The 20,605-nt window shown below is 40.0% G+C and overlaps 1 protein-coding gene across 3 annotated transcripts in view; it reads left to right on the top strand.

Moving 5' to 3' along the window:
* Positions 1-20,605, top strand: part of SH2D4B (SH2 domain containing 4B) — a 123,819-nt gene that overhangs the window by 31,430 nt on the left and 71,784 nt on the right. The window contains exon 1 of one of the 3 annotated variants that reach the window (XM_064513779.1): positions 7,742-7,891. The exons of 1 other annotated variant lie outside the window; for it this stretch is intronic. Coding sequence is in view for 1 of the 2 variants with exons in the window: in XM_026116877.2 (XP_025972662.2) it covers positions 12,423-12,606 (184 nt within the window). In the remaining variant the exon portion in view is untranslated. Of the gene's footprint in view, positions 1-7,741; positions 7,892-12,130; positions 12,607-20,605 lie in introns of those variants that run through there. One more of the 3 variants, XM_026116877.2, reaches the window with a different exon arrangement.

Below are 20,605 nucleotides of genomic sequence, written 5' to 3'. Positions count from 1 at the left end.
TGTCAATAGAGGAAAACAAAAAAGCTTTTTGTTAATTTGAGCCTTCAGCTTCAAGCTAGTGCACAACTAGTGTCACTGGTTTAATCAAAGAAGTTGCATGTGTTTCTAAGACAAAACTAGGTAGTTCACCAGCCAGTGGTTCAGCTGAAACTCCCAGCAGTATTAAAGTTTGAGTCTCTTTCTCTAGTAAATAGATCACATTTTAATTGGTCAAATCAGCAGGACCATGGCTATCTCTGTAGTGATTCCTAAACTGTTCATATAGTTAGCATAGCAAGCTGCCTTCTGGATCTGAGGCTGAACTAAGTCCCCTGATACCTTATGCTTACTTCCATGAACTGACCCACTTGTTTGCTCACATGAGGAATAAAGGATCTCTTCAACCTAACAGGCTTAGTCAGGAGATAGTGGCATGCCAAAGGGAAGACCAAGCCCAGCTTCCATGGAAAGACCAGCCTTGTGGGTAATGTGGAGAACTGTGCTGCTTACTGCAGAGGCACAGAGAGAATCGCTGTAGCCAGCCTGGCCTGGATATCAGAGTTGTAAGAAAAGGTCTGGAAGAAAGGCAAGGAAAAAACAGTGAGTTTCTTTGTAATCTGGGGCAGAATAGTTAATTAGGACCTCTAGAGATTGTGGCAATGTGAGTATAGGAGGTCTCTGAGCTGTTCAGTGGTGCAGTTAGGATGAGTGGATGAGCAGACAGGACCTATTAGAATGATAACTACTAGTTTGGGGTCTAGCAAGTAAACTGTGGTGTTGAGGTATCAGGAGGCTGAAAATGTCACTGGAGCTGAACCAGTGATGTGCTAACAAACTTTGAGGAGCTCCAGTCATTCCAGCTGGGAATGTACCTGCAGGCAATTGCAGGCATCTGTGATTGATCTTGAACTGGAGCCCTAAGAGTGACCAGAAGAACATGAGTGTGCCCATGACTGGAGCACATCTTGATAACTGAAGTGCAGCATCTAATAGTGCTACTCTCCTGATTTCCAAGGACAGCTGACAGCAATCTGTCATTCAACACTGCAGATAATGAGAGATCTGTCCTGCAGGTGATGCATGCAGGTGGCAGTGAGAGAGGGAAATGTGAAACAGTGCTAGTACACTGTCTCCCATGTGGATGGCAGAGTTGCTGCCCAACAGTAAGATGAAGAGGTACTGATAGATATCTAAAATGAGCATGTGAAAATAATCTTGTTTGACAACTGAAGATAATCTTATTTTGGGGAGTCCCAGAATATTCCCTTGAGGGCATGTAGGTGAATTCCTGCTTGAATTCATTGATACTCAAGAATGGCTGGAAAATTTGGCCAAAATACAGGAGGCATCTGTTGGCAGGAACTACCTGGTATACTACAGTGAGATTTTTGCGGAGGAAGGGTCTCTGTAGGAAGGAATTTCTCAGTGATGTGAGTAGTTTAGCCGTTTTGTGGCTAGGTAATACAGTGTTTTACCTGTGCATATTTGGGTCGTGTGGAATATGGAGCAGGCTTGTCTTGCAGTTGGGAGGGAGGAAATGTGGGGTGCTGCAGTGATAGTACAGTCCTCTGTTGCAGTGGGAGAGGTGGGGAAGAATTTAATTGAGCTGGTCCTCTTTCTCAGCAGGTAGATGTGCCAGGTGGGTGGAGCAGTAGCTTGTGTTTCTAAGATGTAACTGTGCAGGGGCTTAGCACAGGAAGCAGCAGTAGAAACTTTGATGCAGAAGCTTAGACGAAAATAAAAAAATAAGAGCATGAACAGCATTGGGTGGAACTTGTTGGAGAAGAAGAGGTGGTGACCGTTATTATTGAGGATATGGTGAGAAAAGAGAGGATGAGGAGAAACAGATCTCTTCTTACTTCACATGTCCATCATAAGGGAGTGGGGCATTCATATTGTGAGACCTGGATCTCTCATAGTTTCATAAATAGCTCTGAAGAGTATATTTTGTCATGTGAATGGAAGACAGCTGTGAATGCCAAAGCTGCTAAGGCTTGTGTTGTGAAGATGAGGCAGCAGGCTTAATCCAGGTCTTGTGGGTTGGAACTGTGAGGATTAGAGTCAAAAAACCAAGTCAGTCTAGACAATGTCCTGGGCTGTTCTTTGTCTCACAGTCTCTGACAGGAACAGAGAAGGTTTCAAAAAGGCTATGAAGTAAAGGTGGTTCAGAATATTTCAGATACTAATCTTTAGACATTTTGAACAGCACCTCAATGTCAAGACATGGAAAGTGCTGAATATGACCTGCAGCAGAAAGTCAGGAGTCTTTTGTGGCATAAGTTTTGCCACCTTAGGGAGCGGGCAGCAAATAAGGCTGAAAATTACAAAGGATTTCAAAGAACAAAATGATGCCAAAATGTCTGCAGATTCATCTGCCTGACTCTTAACAACAAGAAAAAATTTTTATGGCTTTTTATGGTGAAATATAAAAAGCCAGAAATCATCCAAAGTCTGTTGTTGCAATTCAAAATGGCAACTAGCTTTGTCTAGCCAGATTGCTGATCCAATCCTGTAAATAAATTAAAAAAAAAAAAAAAGTATTATCATCAAAAAAAGTCCTGCATAGCGTGCATGCAGAATAGGCTCTGCCTTTTGTAAATCTGTAGGATTTTATTGCCCACCAAGATGACAAAAATAAGAAGTGGCTTAAATGGGCAAAATGCTGTACCCTGATAGAAAATCACTTGCATGATGCCACTAAAGCAAGAAATTTTGTACATAAAGCTGATGAGTCATTTAAATGATTAACAATTTTCCTATCACTGGCCTTCAATTACACCAGTAATCAATTTAGCTGCTATAATGCAGTGTCTAATATGATGTGAAGTTGATATGATATGACTGCTGCAGTATGCATAATGCAGCTAAATTGTACCAGGGAGTATATTAAAGAAAATTAGCTCTCACATGATACATTTTGATGCATTTACAGTAAGATGGAAGAAGGTGAACCTACTGAGCATCTTCGTGAGTTAATATATATCTGAGGAAAGAAACTCGCATAATTTAGAGTGTGATCTCTCTTGGGTAGCTTATTGTAATGAATTTCATTGAAAATATACCAAACTCTGGAATTACTTCCTGTAGCAATTAGGTCATGGAATCCAAAGGACTCTTGGGCTTTGCAGATACACAAACCGAATAATTAATGTAAAGCAGAATATTGAATTCCTGCTAGTAGATATGTATTAGGTAACTTTATGCAGACAGCTGGGTCTTGGAAAAAGTATATGCTGAGGGGAAGGGGAGAGAAGAGCAGGCTATGCTAGGAGTTTGATAATCTTAAGTTCTAATGTTGCTATATGTACTTACAGTACATCCTAGGTTAACAGGTTATTATAAAGACCATATAAAGGTCATTATATTTGGGTAGAGAGGATGGATAAGTAAATCAATAAATAAAAAAGATATATAGAGCCTTAAGAAAAAGCCTATTGATCAGGAATTGAAAGGCAAACTACTGCTTGAAGAGCCATGGATGGCCTCCGTCAGCTACAGAGACTTCTGCTGAGAAACAGATGGACTGATGTATTTTATACTTAAGTAGCACGAAGCTGAACTGCAGCGTGCTGTGTAAGCACATGCTGCGTTTAGTACAGTGAGGCATAACATCAGGATCTGACAGGAGCAAGGAAGTGTAAATAGGAGAGCAAAGGAGTATATTCTGCATATCTTTTTGAACTAAGAAGTTCCTTGGTGACTGTCACCAGTGGGCCTTTTAATCTATGTTAAGGCTAGAACAGATCCCTGCAGACACTTCGGGAGCTATAATTGCTTCCTAAATAGAGCCTGCTCTCTGCCAACCAAGTACACCCCATTCTTAGCTGAGGGTCTGACCTGAAGAGCTTCATTACTGCTTTGTAAATGAGATATAACTCTAAAGATGCAATTGAATTAGACAGCACAATCCAAGTGAGAGGACTGTGGATCTCTGAGAGCTCTGTTCCATTTAACTGCGGTGCGAATCTTTCCTTCCTTTTTTTGCCCTTCTCCATGAGGTATACTTTTGCAATGCTAATATTCTGGAAAGCTGATTGCTACTTGCAGGCCTGTGTACCATGTTTTTGCAAGGTAACTTGCTCAAGGAGTCTTTACTTTTTTCTGTTTGGTTTACTTAACTAGCTTCACCCTGAATTAATTTTTATGGTGGCTGTTTCATTCTGCATATGAAGAATGTGACTTGCCAGCTCTTTGATGCATCTTGCTATTGTGAGTGAGTGTTTTAATAGCAGTAAGTATTAGGTATGTAATGTTCTGGTTTGGGTTGCATCCATGCTACAGAGATTGAAATTAAAACAAGTCTGTGAACTAGACTCAAAGTTAACAAACTTGTTTTAACCTCAGACCTTTGTAATGTAGGTCAGAATTTCAAATATCCGCTACCATTTGGGAGAAAAATTGGAGTGTTGCCCTTTCTACACAGCTTCTCAAATCTTTGATAAATTGTGCTGAACCATGAAGACATCTACAGGCTCTAGTGTAATCATGTGTACAACAGCTGTAGCACAAAACACAAAGGAATAGACGGAATCTTGCTAGGTGGAATTGCCACTCTGCTAGGCAAAAATAATCACCGATGTGACTTCTTCCGAAGGGCAAGTAGTGTGACAGAGTACAGAATTAACCTTAGGCTAGCAGAATAATGACCACTCACTCTATAGTTTGTAGTCTTTAACTTTAAATACAACTTTCTTTAGATTAGTTCCATCCCTTGTCTTTCCCTATTGTCAGCACTACCTATCTTTGGGCTTGCCTAATTTTTTTTTTTTTTTTTTTTTGGGGGGGGGGAGGAGGGAAGGGAGGGAGGGGAATGCGGAGTAGGGGAGACTTGAATTTTGAAAAAACCCCCCAGCTATCTGATGAGATTCTTGTCAGTGTAAACCAGCATTTCACCATTTAAATCCCAGCTTGGCATCACTTCACTTACAGCTATACAGCTGACAGCATGATAAGACATCTTTTCTCATTAATTAGTTTGTAGCTCTTCTGCTGTATTTCATTTCTTTAACTTAAGAATTTTTAATCTCTATTTCATTCCTATTTTGCCATATAGAACTCGAATTTTCTTAACTTATTGGATTATGGCAATGCCTAGAAACATCAGTCCTGAACTAGTACAGACAAGAAGACAAACAGGCAAAGGCAGTCCATGCTCCAAAGCATTTCAGTCTGATTACTGATACTACCCCCATACAGAAAAGGAAGTCTTGGAAAATCATATCCACATCCCTGCTCTATTTGATGCTTTGTAATGGAATTGCAGCTTCCGGGGAATGATCTGCCTATCATTTCGATCGCTCTGCAGGTTGTGCTGTCTACTTTTAGCCAGCATTTTGAGCTTGTCTTGAGTCCGAGCTCATTTTAGCCCTTAGGGGGAGCCACAGACTTAACTATGGAACTGGAGGAAAAATGGGCAGGTTTTTTTATGCCCTATCTGTGAGAGAGGAGGTGGGGAGGGGAAGGTTCTCAGTTGTGTTTTTCTATTTTTCTAATTGACAGCAACGCACAGATCAGACACAAGACTGGTTTGTTGTGGTGAGTGCTGTAAAATATTTGCTTTTCTCATGACAGATCTGTGTATTTGTTGTGTATGTTTAGAAGGCCTTGAACATTGTCAGCTCCCTGCTGCACCATTCAGTTGCAGATTCCACTGTTCTCGTTTTGTTGCTGACACAGCAGGACTTGAAAAATTACAGATACTGTATACACCCCTCCCTTCTGGAAAAAAGACAGAAAATTAAAAAAAAGACACGCAGAAAATGACTGAGGCTATAGAGTTCATAGTCTGGAAGAGATACAAGATTTCCATGTTTTCTGTTTATTATTTCTCTCTTAATTTCATCCTCCTCTTTAGGGAGAGAGGTATATTCTCCCCACCTCCCCCCACCCTGTTATGTAGGTTGTAGCAGAATATTTTTATGTAAATGACACAGGCAAAGTAGGTTATATGGCTGTGTCGTAAAATCTGAAGGGAAATGCAGTTCTGCTGGTTCAGCACTGCCAGTGAGCTGTTCAGCTTGGGGAGGGGAGGATGCGCATGCTTGAAAGAAAGTAGGTGAGGAAATGAGCAAACCTTGGCCAATTAACCACTTTCCCCTTGTCTTAAATATTGAACTAAAATGGTTTCCCTTGTTTTTCCTTCCCTTCTGTTCCCTTTTCCCTTCACTTTCCCCAATAGATCAATTCTAGTGACAGTGCTAAGGACTGCTTAGCCAGAAGGTTGGCACAGTGGAGGCTGGGACAGACTGTGTCTAGTCCCAGAAGACCCTGTTAAAGATTAAAGGAAACTCCAGTCTTAAATTTTAAACAGCTTTGAGATCCTTGCTGAGGTGACTACTAATGAGAGCAGCAAGTTGTGTGGCAGTTGTTGTGAGGTGACAACTGCCAACCAAAAACTGCACTAACAGTAGTCTTTTATTTTGTGCATAGGCTCTTGAGATGCAATGTCTTGCAGTAACGACTTTAGCTCAGTTTGAACTGGTGAACCAGGGTAACTAAGATGGAAGGGCAATAGATAGCAATGGATCATTCGTTGTCCTTCTCCTAAACAACTCAGAATACTTCCCTGAAACACTGGAAAGACAAAGAATGTCCCCAGTCGGGAAGTGGGTGCTCTTACTTCAAATGTTAATTTGTTCCTATCTTAGTCAGGTCTGAGAAAGGAAGGGAAGAGAGAATTTTATTCTGCAAAAGAAAGTTTGCTTTCTGACTTTTGGATCTCATGGGTTTTCCAAACTTTCTCAGAAACCAAGAGAGTGAGACAGTTTCTTCATGATAATTCAGACTGTTTATTCATTTGGAGTATTTAAGAAAAGGTGAACTGTGATGAGAATGAGTCCAGTTGGAGAGGTTAACAATCCAGTCGTGGTTTTGCCTAAGATGCCACTGGGAACACTTCATACAGACAACAGCATCACTGACATAGCCAAGAGAAGAGCAGCCATTTTGTCTCCATAACAGAACCATGTTTTCAATGAGGAAAAAATTCATATTCTAATAGATTCTTTCTCTTCTTCTGACAGGATAGGTTTCAATTAGAAATTCAGTTCTTAGTTATGTAAGAAAATCTGTAACCTCTCCTCCTTTTTTGACTTTAACTATGGTGAGTTAAAGGAGTTTGTTTGAATATTTGGCTGTCAGACGTATCTTTTATATCAAAATCTGTTCATTGTTACCTTAAGTCATTATAGAGATCCTCCTTCATAGAGGATTCAGGGGTCTAGCTTTCTCTCAGTAGAGAGGGTGAACAGGAAGCAAGGCTGTATAGATGCCTGTCTTGCTAGTCATCTTCACACTCTTATGTGTGTTCGAGTATAGGTGTGAAAACAGTCTACTTCTAAAGATCACTGAAGGTCAAACGTGAGGAGGGCATTATCATCTAAAATGATGCCTCCCACAGGGAGACAAATGCAGTGTGGAAAGTGAATGTTTTTACACAATTATTCCTTCATGCTGGATAAAGGGTCACAGCTAGTCAGGAAGGCTTTTACATTTGATGTGCCAACTGAGAAAATTGGCTTCTCAAGAAGCTTCATCACAGAGGGCAGGAAAAGAAGTGGAGAGGCTTGGAAATAAACTGGTGTGGCAAAAAGAACCAGAGGGAGAATTTTCCTGCAGTCCCTCCACCCATGATAGTTATTACAAGGGGGCAGACGACTGTTTTCTGCAGTCAGGTTTTTCATTCCTTGCAGTGTACAGTCTGGATCATTCTGCCAATATGAGTGAGGTCATTTGATTGTTTTCTAATAATTTTTCAGAGTATTTTTTCAAAGAGGGGAAGTGTAATTCTGAAGGATTTGTCAGATGGATCCGAAGTTTGAGATACTGGAATGGGGGTTGCTGGCTACGCTTCAGCTGAACTGAATCATCTGACATGGGTCAAGGTTTTAGAAGTGGATATCTCTGTCACAAGGTAGGATTGGTGTACAGTAAGTGCTATTAATATCTATCGCTCCTTAACATCTTACCTTATCTATCGCTCCTCTTTGTCTTCCCAGTCTTTCGGGGAAGTATTTTGAGTTGTTTAGGAGAAGGACAATGAATGATCCATTGCTATCTATTGCCCTTCCATCTTAGTTACCCTGGGTATGGGGAAGGTGGAGCTGCTGTCATGTTCTTTCCAATCCTGCAGGCTGCTCAGCATAGACCTCTTGGGTGTTGTCAGCTCCTTGTGAAGCCAACAGGCTAGTCCTAGTTACCCAAATATTTCACTGGCCCAAAATAGTCAAAGTTCGTACTTCTGTGAATACCGTCCGCCTTCGTTGATTTTTTGCGTTTCCTATCACCTTAATTTAAACAGAAAATACCTCTGACCTAAACTAAAATTCAAGAGAAGTCTCTATCACCTGGAAGCATGAATCTAAAAATTCTACTCAAATGATGGCTACAGCCCCTTTCTGGGGCTAACATGATTGAGGGTTTCCTATAGGTTTGGGACAGCAGCTAGGTAACTTTCTGCTCCTTGCTTTTATTCCATTCCCAAATTGTTATCGAATCAAATGTTGCTTAGCAAGGGAAAGGAAAGGACTGATGAAAACACTTCGTTCTTCCCATTGGTCCTCTTTGATTTTTTCCACACTGTGAAGAAACATAGGCTTAGAGCAAACTTAGCTAGTGGGGAAAGGAAAAGATGAAAGTTGGTAACAGCTGCTTCCCATGTGGGAGTTCAAAGTCCCATTGTTCTGTGGCAGAATATCTTGATCCTGGACAAGAAACCCATGGGAAGTTTTATGATGCGTCCTTCTAATTCTGTTGGATTTTGGCATATACCAGAAAGATTATTTCTTTATCTTTTTTATTTCTCCTTTGCTACTCCCCACCTTTTTATTTTCTGGTTAATATTTTTTGTTACAATCCGAAGCAGGAAGGCTACAACAGAAAAAAATTGATCAAAATCATTCCTGTGATGAGATGGTATCAATCCAATGTTCTTTAACAAATGATTTTTTCACAAATTCTGCTTTATCTCTTGGTTACCTTTTTCAAATATATTGGGTGAATAATCTTCTAGCCATGGGTTATTCATAAAATATTCATTTCATCTCCTTCTTCCTGCTATTTTTGTTGTGTGATTGTTCACCAAACATTACCAGTAGTTGCCTGAAAAATTGTTTATGTGCTGTCATATATTTAGGGTCTCCTTCCTGAGCTACTTCTGCAGCTAAATGCAGCTCAGAAATGGTTCTTGCCTCTTGTCATGCTTAAATGCACATAATCCTTGATGAAGGGTTTGTTCTTTGCACTGTGATAGCTTATGATCAGGATTTGATTTCTGTTCTGTGAAGTCAAATAAAGTAAGAAAGATGACAAATGGGTAGAACAGCAAAACTGCTTGCCCTGAAGCCTTTGCAAAGGCGAGTCTTTTTCAATTAGTGCCAAAATGTGAAGCCACAGTTCTAATATAATTGAATAAAAGCAGAGAAGCAAAGGCCAAATCCCCCAGGCTCTCCCCTTTCTATACCTGACCAAGTAAAATAGAAGAAAGGAAGACTAGTAAAGTCTTCCTTCCCCTAGGTGATTCCTTGCCACACTTTCTTTAAAAAAAAAAAAAAAAAAAAAAAAAAAAAAGTGTGTGTGGGGAAGGGGGGGGGGGGGATTAAAGTATTTTGTTTTAGGAGACAAAACCTCTACATAAAAGAGACCCCGAACTGCAGAGCATGCATGTGAACCTAACTCTGTAAAGCCCAAGTATGATGGGATCTGAAACTCTGTGCTGGCTGAACAGAAAGGGGCTGTAGCCATCATTTGAGTAGAATTTTTAGATTCATGCTTCCAGGTGATAGAGACTTCTCTTGAATTTTAGTTTAGGTCAGAGGTATTTTCTGTTTAAATTAAGGTGATAGGAAATGCAAAAAGCAATCAAGTTCCTTTTAAATGAATGTGTGGGTTTACATAAAACAAGAATAGACAGTTTAGGGCAGAGTGTTGGCAAAGTTGAACTCATAATCCTGCTTTGCTCTGTGCTTCTGTGTTCTTGGTTGGTTCACTTAATTTGGGTCAGTTTTCCTGTAGGGACAGGGAATGGAGATGATAATATTTCATTTATTTCAAAATGATATTATTGGAAGAGATGCATTAATAGGATATGTTTTTCAATATGAGGATCATGGAAGTCATAGAAGAATTTAAGACAGATACGTGCCCATAAAGCAGGTTTATTCTATAGAAAAGTCCTATCATGCAGTTATAGGATGGTGTTGTAACAAGCGTGCAGATAGTCTGTATGGAGCTGATATGCATAATATATATCTGGCATTTCCTACTTTCAGTTTTTTGTCTGACTTTAGAATTGATGTCAACTCCTTTTCACAAAGCCTGTAACCTTTTAGATTTGGGGGGTGGGGAGCTAGGGGATAAGGATTTTTTTTTTCTTACTTTAACATTCATATCGTTCAATCATACATAGCAGACTGATACTCCACTTGTGGCATAGGCTGCCACCACCTGAGCTGGGGAATTGACTACATTAGCTAGTGGTGGAAGAAACCTGTTACCTCCTGGCTGAATGTGGTTATTAGGTCAAGTGTTCAGATTTGTATGTTTGTGTGTTTGCGCCCTCTTCTCCTTCCATCCTTTTTCTAGAGGAAGAAGAGCACACAGAGTCCTAGGAGAGGGGTCCCAGATTTGTGTGTGCCTGTGCTCAGGAGCTGGGGTGAGGTCTGGGGAGGCAGCTGCATGTTAACTACCCCGATTTATCTCTCTCTGCAGTAAAAATGTATTGTTTTAGATTATATACCATTGCCCTAAATAATGTCATTTAAAGGATAGTTATGGGTACAACTTTTCATTCAGATTTAGAACTTTTCATTTCTGGTCTCAATGTGGGCATGCAGCAGGAAGAAACAATATTGTACTAGTAATGCAATACTGGTCTGTTAAGTAAACAGGCATCTCGCCTGTCATATGCGCCTTGGTAAGGTACTGCTGCTGGTGAAGGATGAGGATGAGTGTATTAGCAGTAAATTGCAATACCTTATGTGAAAAATGATATAGGTGAATGATGGATGGACCATCTGTGTTCCCATTCTCTGATAGAAAATCTTGCGCTACTGCAGATATCACAGGTGAGATCTCTTTTTCCTGTTCCTGAAAATTATTAGCTACAAAGGAGGGGAAAGAGGATGACTCCACCCTTCCATTCTGCTCCACTGCTCTCCTGTAGTCTTGCTTTGAAGGGCCTGGAAGTGGCACTCTGATGCCTCTAACCACACTGTGTGTTTTCTCCATATACAGTCAATGCCACCTTCCAGTGCCAGAAATGAGTGTAGAAGAGGTAAGTTGTGTAAACATCACACAGTGGGATACAGCTTAGCTTGCAAGTGTATTGTATGTTTTCTTAAAGCTCAGAGTGGCCACATCTCTATTCTCCTCAGAAGATGGCCCCCTTCCCACAAAGTGACACTGCTGCTTTGAGAAGCTGGGCACATGCCGAGAGAAAGCTGGCTCTGGAATCCAGCATTTTTTTTCCACATAATTAAGTGGCTGTTGGCTCTGGTGGTGAAATAATGCTATTTTACTGAGTTCAGTAAAACTCTATTAAACAGTGAAAGGTCACAATTTGCTTGAAGAGCAACACTGTATCTTTCTCCAGTCACAAAGTGGAAGATGAATTAACAGCATGACTGTCCACATGAACTGCTGAGAACAAACTCTTGTTTAATTAATATTAATTTACTATTTATAAAGTGATAATGAGATTCTCATGGTTTTTGTTGCATCTGCTTTTAATTTTAAAGGCATTTTAATCAGTTTGCTGAATGACCATATTTGTAAGTACCAAGTAAGTATGACCTCTGATATGACCAACCCTGTTGAAACTAGTTAACAGATTAGTTTGAGAAATTACTTTCTCCCTCTTTCACTGCAAACTACTTTCTCCTCTCTTATCAGAAGAGATCAGTTCCCAAAGTGACATAGATATTGTTGGTATAGATGATACTTTTAACCATGACATCACTTCAAACCGCAGGACAATACTAATACCCTTGGGAGTGCATTAGCACTGAAGGGGAACCATTTCAGCTGGAAGTCTGAGACTTTCTTTGCACTGAATTTTCTTCTACTCAGGGGAGCAAAGATGATGGGTTGTCTCAAGAATCCCCTATTTTTACCTGTTTGCAGTCAGGAAGAGTGAAGTGACGTATCATTTTCTCCTGGCCTTTTCATTTTTTTCCTTATCCTTCCCCTTTCCTCCCCCCTCCTTTCACTTGACACCTGTTGCTGCCTTTGGTGGATGAGATAAGCAGAGAACTCTGTCACTGTAAGAGAAGAGGAGCAGACAATGCTCATGAGAAGAGAGACAGAGCAAGAAGAACCAAACCTCTACTGGGCAGGCAGGTGTGGGAGAGCTCCTTTGCAGGCTGCTTTGCAGAGTGCGGTACCTGGAATTTTGTCACTGTAGTAAGCATAGTAGGGAGTGGGTTTATCTCTTTTCTGGAGTCACCATGCTGCAGCAAATTTTGCGTGATATGTACATTGACCCAGAGCTCCTGGCAGAGCTGAATGAAGAGCAAAAGCAGATCTTGTTTTACAAAATGAGAGAAGAGCAGCTGAGGCGCTGGGAGGAGAGGGAAGAGAAAGCACGAATGGAGGAGACTGTGCTGAGAAAGACAGCAAGGCACAAACAAAGTAAGCTTTGTGATCTCCTTCTATACTTAACGCGGGAGCTGGGGGAGATGGGCATGCAACTGGCTGTATTGCAGCATGCATCTGGAAGAGGGAAGGGTGCCAGCTCTCCCCACAGGCAAAAGAGTTTGAGATAGCAAGAACATTATGTTCCTGCTCCTTTTCTATCCAGAACAAGGCTGGTTGTTTCTCTGGGGGAGTATTTAATGTGGGAATAAGAACAGGTTTTTAAAGGGACTCTTTCAGGCAGGAGTTGCTTATTCTCTCAGTGGCAGCAGATGCACAAAGTCCAGTTCTCCCCTCCACCCCTAAGGCTTTACTCTTCACCTGCCATCTCCACTCATGCACCTCAGGCAAAAAACAGCCTTGCCTTCCTTAAATTCATCCTAAACGTTTCCAAATGGCTGGAGCAGGAGATGAATTTCAAGACGCCTGGGTTCATTTCCTGATTCTGTCACTGCCTCTCTATGTGATCACGAAATTGGGTTTGTTGTGAAGGGCTAATTGTAAGATATGCATAAGAACAGCCGTACAATGTGAGACTAAATGTCCAACTGTTGTAGTATATATGCTCCAAAAGAGGATGTCTAGGGCGTAGGATAAGAGCAGGGCAAGCACATAAAAACAAAGAGCTGTTTTTTCAGGCAATACGTAATAAATGTAATTATGGAACTGCTTCCACAGGATGTTATGGGCGCTCAATGTTTGTGTGGGCTTAAAAAGCAAATAAGCAAAATCATGTAAGAAAGCATCAAAGAACTTCTCCAAATATCATTACCAAGCATCTAGTCTTGGGTCCTAGTGGGTTTGACTAAACAGAAATATTTATTTCCTTGCTTACTCTCACCTCTTAGTAAGTGGCTTTTGTGGGCTGAAGTTGTTAGGCTGATGCAGGATAGGAAACAGTTTTATCATGGCTGTATAGTTGCAATGATGCCTCACTCAACACAGAAATGCTGCAGAGGGATGTCAAACAGTCCTTTTCCTGTGAAGTACCAAAGATCTTATCCTATCTTTAAATCCACTCAAGCCTGAAAATTAAAACCAACTAATAACTTTGGATAACTGATTTTGAGAGAGTGCCCTAGCAGCTGTGTGATTCTGAAGTCAGTATATAAAGTGTTGCTCATATTAAGGCACAATCACAGTAAAAGGGTTTACTTGGAGCACCTCAGTAAAGATGGACTACTGGATTCAACTGAGGACTGCCAGACTTCTTCAAAAGTTTAGAGCCTGTGATCCTTACAAAGTGCAAAGTATATCCTATTAGGTAATTAACAGTTCAAGGACTATGATTAAACAAACATGTCTTTCAAAGCAAAACCAGTCTTCAAGACTGATTTGAAGCAAGAGCCTTTGTGAACAGTCAAGTTAGCATTAATAGGAGCTGAAACTCTCCCCTCACAGATGGCAATGCAGAAGTAGAAAACCTGATTCTGTTTAATTTCTGTTTTCTTCATGGTAGTGTTTTTAATGTGAATGGCTCTCTCTTAAGAAGGATGGCGTCAATATTGCTTCTCTCATGCAACACAAAAACCTTGTTCATTTTGATTTGTAGCTGAGAAAAAAATTAAAAATACAGTTCAGATCCACATACCAAAACAACATTGCAGTGCTTAGATCTATATTATGCTCATTCTTTGAGGAAGACAGATGCAGAAAAATCTAACTGCAAAAACATTTATATGACAATTTGTCACAATGTTGACATCTAAATTTCCATATATAAATTATACATTAAACCTATTCAGCTTCCCAATACTGAAGACCATTTCCTGTGTAATTAATTTTCTGATTCATAAAAAATAAGAAAAAGAGAAGAGCAGCAGGATAACCTATAGATTATATTTCTGCTGTCGTAAGTACTCCTACGTACACAGGGAGTAAAAATATACAATGGCCCATTTCCATTTTACATTTTCCCTTCTTAAATTGCCAATTTAAGGTACCCTTTAGGGTTGACTTTTGCCCACTGTTAAAAACTTTCCACTTTCTTCAGAACTGTATTAAAGAATGGATCTTAAAGAATTTTTTTCTTAGAAAGAACTATTCTAATTAAATTTGAGAGTTAGGCATTTGATTTCACTGAAAATATATTTTGACTTCCATGGTTTGACATGGGCCATTGTTACAAAAGATAACTTCCATCTTTTAGGCATGCTAGTCATTAACTGTATAGATACATGTGACTGATTTCTGTTATGTACTTCTGTAATATAACAGTAAATGGTTTCACCTTGGAGCTAGTTCCATGTTAAAAAAAAAAAAAAAAAAAAAAAAAAAAAAAGTAAGTCAACCAGAAATGATGGGTATAATTCAGGAAAATGTGCAAAATTCTGTAGTCTATATGATTCAAAGGGTCAGAGTAGATGATTGTAACAGTTTTTCCTTATTTTAAAATATGATTTTATTCCTAAAAGGAATTTCCATCAATTTTTTTTAGAACTTGGTTGGAATTGTTTACAGTCTGTATTTTCCATTGGTGTCTAAAGCAAGTTTCTAACCATTCTCACACTGCTGCAAAGCATAGAACATGGTGTATTTTTCCTCCTGTCCAAAATTATTGGCTATCAGGAAATCTGTAATAATCACAATTATATGTTCTTTATTCCTTTGATACTGAGGATTTGGGGCAGTTTCATCTGCAGCATGTTGGTTTTGGTTTTCTACTTTGTGACACAGGTTTTATGTTGGTATTATTTTGTTGAAGTCAAGAATTGCACTGACTTTATAGAAGTGCTTCAAAGCAGAGAATTAAAGGTCTGGTGCTTTGTAGCCTGACATATAGGAGAAAATAGAAGTGAGGCCTTAATACCTAGTCCTAATGCTGTGCTGAGAGTCAGGATTAACCAAGCAGAGATACCTGCTGGCTTAGTATATAATTTTTCAAGTTTACAGGAAAGTGTGTATGGTGTCGGTGATTAACATACATGTAAACTGATTTTTTTAGTAATTTAATCTCAATTAGTGCTATAGACCTATCTTTCACATCCTTCCATTTTCCTCATATTTTGAATAGCTACTTAATCCCATTTTTCAATCTTTACCCCACAACTTTGGGATGAGAGGGGGAGATGCCGTAGAACCAAAGGGATTGGTGATAATGGGCATTCCTCCAATTAAAAATGCCTCAAAGAGTGCTTGGGCACATTTTGGAGTCATATACCCCAAAATGATACTGGCGCAACTCTCCATCAGTTCGAGAGCGCACCTGGTATTGCTTGTGCCAACCCAGTGGCAAAAGAGAAGGGGCAGATTCTCAGTGCTGCAGGGAGCAGGAGTCCAGCTGTGGTTTCCTGCAGTGACTCCAGGATGAAGGCTCCAAAATCACAGAAGTTCTTTTGAGAGTTTTTCATGAAACCAATGCCCACATCGTTCAGAACATCAGTTGAGGTCAATCAGTGAAAGCAAGATGCTGAGGCAAAGAGCAGTTACGTGTACTGGAAAGGCTTTGCGGCACTGTCCCTCAGAGCAGAGTCCGCGTGGGTGGAGAAGCGCTCTGAGCTGGAGAGGCCTCAGCTGCTGCAGACCATCGGACTGCCCCCCCGGGGTCCCTGTGTGCGTCTCGCCAGGCTGAAGTACTTCCATGTCATCTCTAGCTTGGGAAGCCGCCTGATTTGAACAAAGCAAGCTACATCAAATGACTAACTTGCTACGTCCAAGGTTTAGATGTGTTGTCTTATAGAAACCACGAGTGCCGAGTTGCAGGGGAGAGTGGCATTCACAGGTCAGATAGGAGTGGCCTTGTTTTGGGTTTAAAAACCATCAGCAGGTTTAGGGAATGTCTTTTTATGATACTTTTGTAATTGTTTAGAAACTAACTTACAAAACCCTCAAATCTACAGTGATTTTATAGAAGTGCCACTGAGCGCAGATTGTCTGTGAATGTCCTATTAAATACAATGACATTTGCTTTTTAGAAAACAAAAACAAGCCCAAAACATGAAATATAAAGATCTAAGTGGGTGAGAATGTTTAGCCAGCCAAATGGTGTAACAGTCTATGTAGTTAGTTTTATTTTTCATTTAAAAAAAATCATATTAACCTTCTTCAGTAGTTGCTAAATTGGGCTTGCTTTTACATTTGGACTGTTGGGTTTGTGTTTTGAGGAAAGGTCAAAATTGAAATTTGTGTCAGGTTTAGCATCACTCGGTGCTAAAAAATAAATAAATAAATAAATAAAAATTATTTCAGTTTGGGGCAAATGAAGTGTGTCCAGATTATTCAACAATTTTAATTTCCTTCCCTTCTTAAAAAACACAAATCAGTGTCTAAAAGGAAACAATATATCAACACCATTTCTTCAGAATGAAAAGTTTCCTTTAGAAATTGTTGAATAAGCTCCTCTGACATTTGTCATTTGTTCCTATCCTACATTTTTGGCTGAAAATGTTGGTAGTACTTGAGTGTTGTTTTTGTCCTCCCAAAACTGCAGTTTTTAGTGAATTTGTTCGAGGTTAAAAAGAATTTCCTAGCTTTAATTGAATCATGACTACCGGCTTGTACTGAAGTGAACAGAATTCTTAGAAGTTAGATTTCTGTCTCCAGTTCATTTACAAACGACTCCCTGGGCAGGTCTTTCAGATTGCTTTTTCCTACTGTGCTAGAATCACTAAGGGAAGTCTCCTCCAAACTTCAAGATCCCTTTGGGATTTGCTCAGAGTTGACTGACAGGCAGCTTTGCAATTTGCAATGAAACGTATTTAATTGATTAGGCAGGAGCCCTTTAACCAGTATGGCTGAGCTGGAACTAAGTGAAGGATGGACCCTGCCAGTTTGGATTTTGACTCTTGCACAGCATCCAGAACTGTCAGAATATCCAAAATGAGATTTCAAAAACTATTGAGCATTAGGTAGCTGAAGTACAGCATTATGGGAGGGAAGACGATGTTGATCTGCTGCTACTTATCCTGACATTTATTCTTTGGGCACTGCAGCTTGTGAAGCTCAGACAGGAACTCTTTGTTACAGTTGCACAGTTATTCACTGTCCTTAACAAGCGTAGCAGGGAGAAAATTAGGTTTATCACAACATGGCTAGCAAGTAATTTCTTTAAATGACATTCATGTTAGAAAATCTTTGGAGAATAGATGAAGCTACTTGAAGGCTAACAAATACCTCAACTATCACAAGTGAATAGTTAGAGGATACATCACTGTTACACAGGAAGGCTAGTGTTTGTGTGTAAACGTAGGTGGGTGTACCTGCAGTGATGATGCTTTCACTCATCTACATTTCTGAACACAAAAATATATTTTTTATTTGAGCTAAAGCCTCTCCATTCCCTGATAACGCTTACCTAAGGTTTTATGTCCCGCAGCAACATCTGCCCTTGCAGTTGCTCACTGTCTCTTTCTCTGTATTGTTGCAGGTGGGTCAAAACAGAAACACTGTACTTGAGTATCTCCAGAAATTTCTGTCTGAATTTGGTCTTGAATTCTGTAGAGACCCATTTTTTGTTTCCAATTCAGATACATCTGAAAATGTAACAAAGAATATTAGGAAGTTTTTAATAATTTTTATGAGGGGACTGAGCCAACTGTTTTGAAGTCATTGGAAAGTTTTAGTGCAACATTCACAACCTATATAACAGCTTGTGATACTATGCAGTTTTGTTAGGACTATAAATACCTTGGGGCCAGACCTCAGCTGCTCAGAGTTCGTGTTTCGTGCAGCTGTGTACTGAGGTATGCTTAAACAGTAGCTTATAAACCGCCTTTTCACTTCTCTGAACCTGGGGCTAGAAAGAGCCCCCCAACCGCCATATGACCTAAATACGTACCAGATGGAACAAATCCAGGAGGACTTCTCTGCCTTCCTAGGATTAACCATAAGTCTGTGTTTTTTAGTGTCATACCCTGCCCTGCAGCTGACTTCTCTGTTCTGCAGAAAAGTGAGAGTGGAATATTGCTGGCTACCTGGGCCTTGCTTCACCCGAGGTTTCCCTGATGTGTGTAGTCTGCAGCGCTCCCGTTGTCTGCGGCACTGGGCATCGGCCGCTTCCTGAGGAGGCTCGGGGCTAATGGGGCCCCTCGGATGAAGGGGCTTTCTGTATTTCTTTGCTACGTTGTGTTGCTGAGCCTGTCTGAACACAGCAGTGTTAGGTAGGCTTTCTCCTGCATGCCAGTGCTCTAGCTGGAAACCCTCTGGTAATGATATGAGGTTGTAATTATTTGCAAGTTCATGAGTACTTGATATGGAAAGACAGTGGTACTGCAGCTGAGGACAGAATGGGATTTGCTCATGCTAATTCAATATTTCTTGGTCAATTTTGCCAGTTTTTCACATAAATGACCAAAACATTCGAAGACAGAGGCACTGGGTTTTGCTAGCAGGATTTGGAAGATATGGGAAAACTCAGCATATTCAAGTAAGCATTGGATTTAGCAAGGCACTGAGGATGGTTCATTAACCTTCAACTTCCACTTCTGTGCTGTGGTGCTGGAATATCTCCTTGCAGTGGTATAGTTCTCCCTGCCTTGGTGGTCCTGTGTGCCAGATAAAAGAACAAGCGCAGACCTGCCGTAGGGAGTCTGGTGCAGGAAGGGATCTATAGTTACCTGTATCGTTCCGTGACAGAGAACCCTTATCCTTTTTTTCGAGCTTCCATCTATGCCTAAAGTGGCCATGCAGGCTTGTTTTTGTTCTTTCTCCAACACTGGGAAAAAGCTGGATGCTTTGTGATAGCTCTGTGTGAAAAAACCAAGCCTCATATATAGCTTTTTGCCTCTGTGAAAGACTATTAGAATTGGGAATCAGAAACCATAGTGATACGTTCTTGGGTTTTTTTTGATAAAGGAAAAAAGAATCGAATGGTACTGAAATGAATGAATTCACAGCCTTGCACTTTGATCATACCTGCAGTCTTTTCTAGTGATAGAGAAATTAAAGTGGACAGACAAGAGACTACCTCCAGACTGTAGGTCAGGGATTCAGTACAGGACTTAGTGTCTTTAACAATAAATCCTGGATATTCTCTCCCAGTTGAAAGTGGGAAAATTATAAAGAAATGAGAGGTATTTGGGGCATGTTAGATGGAGACCAAATAAATCCTACTTTATTTTTGTGTTTCTGTTTTTTTCCCTCTTATTTTGTTTGCAGTCTGCAAACCTTGAAAAAGTACCATGTGATAGTGCAAACATACTTACCTTTGTGTGTTATGTACAGTTGTCTTTGCCACGTTTGTTAATTACCATAGTCCTGTCTGAATAACTGTTTTATCCCTTAATGTTTTTTCTCTTGCAGTCACTCTTTTATTTGATCCTGCAGGGTATATTGCAGCATAATTATTTCCATGGTAACAGACTGTAATTTCATAAACATAAGATTGAGTTCATTATATGATCAGGAAGCAGCTGAAGAGCTATGAAGGCTGATTTTCTCAGCAATGCCGAGATCCTGTAACACTTACTGATACATTAATGCAGCTGACTTTCTCCCTCTGCAAACGCTCCTTTAAATACAAAGATGCACAACAGTGTTGAAATTGGATGGTGCATAAATAGAAATCTGAGGGGACTGAAATGTTGGGGGACTGCTTGTGATCTTTAAATTTTTTTTCCTGTTGTGATTTGTTTGTTTTAAGGATTGGTTTGAAGTTATTAATTTTTTGGAATGTATTCTTGGAAGAGGTGGGTCCATGGTCCTCTTGACTATTAGCAGGGGCAGACCACAGAATTAATTATAGTGAACCTTCAGTTTATTGTGGGATTATGCTACTTTCCACAAGAATATCATCATCACCTAATTATTCTATATAAATTTTAATGGAGTTATGGAAGCTTAATGTTATGAAAAGTGCATTCTGCCCTTTTAATGGTCCCACAAATGTTCACAGGAACATTTCCTAGGTTTTGCTCCTTAGAAAGAAGTGAAATTGTGTATGTGTTTATAGTTTAACAAAAGATATTAAATAAAATGTATATGCAGACTTGTACTGGGTAAGCCCAAGCAACTGAGAGCAACCTAAAGCTTGCAACATCCTAATTTCCATCCTAATCAG

The sequence above is a fragment of the Dromaius novaehollandiae genome, chromosome 6 (assembly GCF_036370855.1).
Source record: "Dromaius novaehollandiae isolate bDroNov1 chromosome 6, bDroNov1.hap1, whole genome shotgun sequence".
NCBI lineage: Eukaryota > Metazoa > Chordata > Aves > Casuariiformes > Dromaiidae > Dromaius > Dromaius novaehollandiae.
Note: the sequence above shows the minus strand (reverse complement) of the source record. Positions and strands in the feature narration are given on the sequence as shown.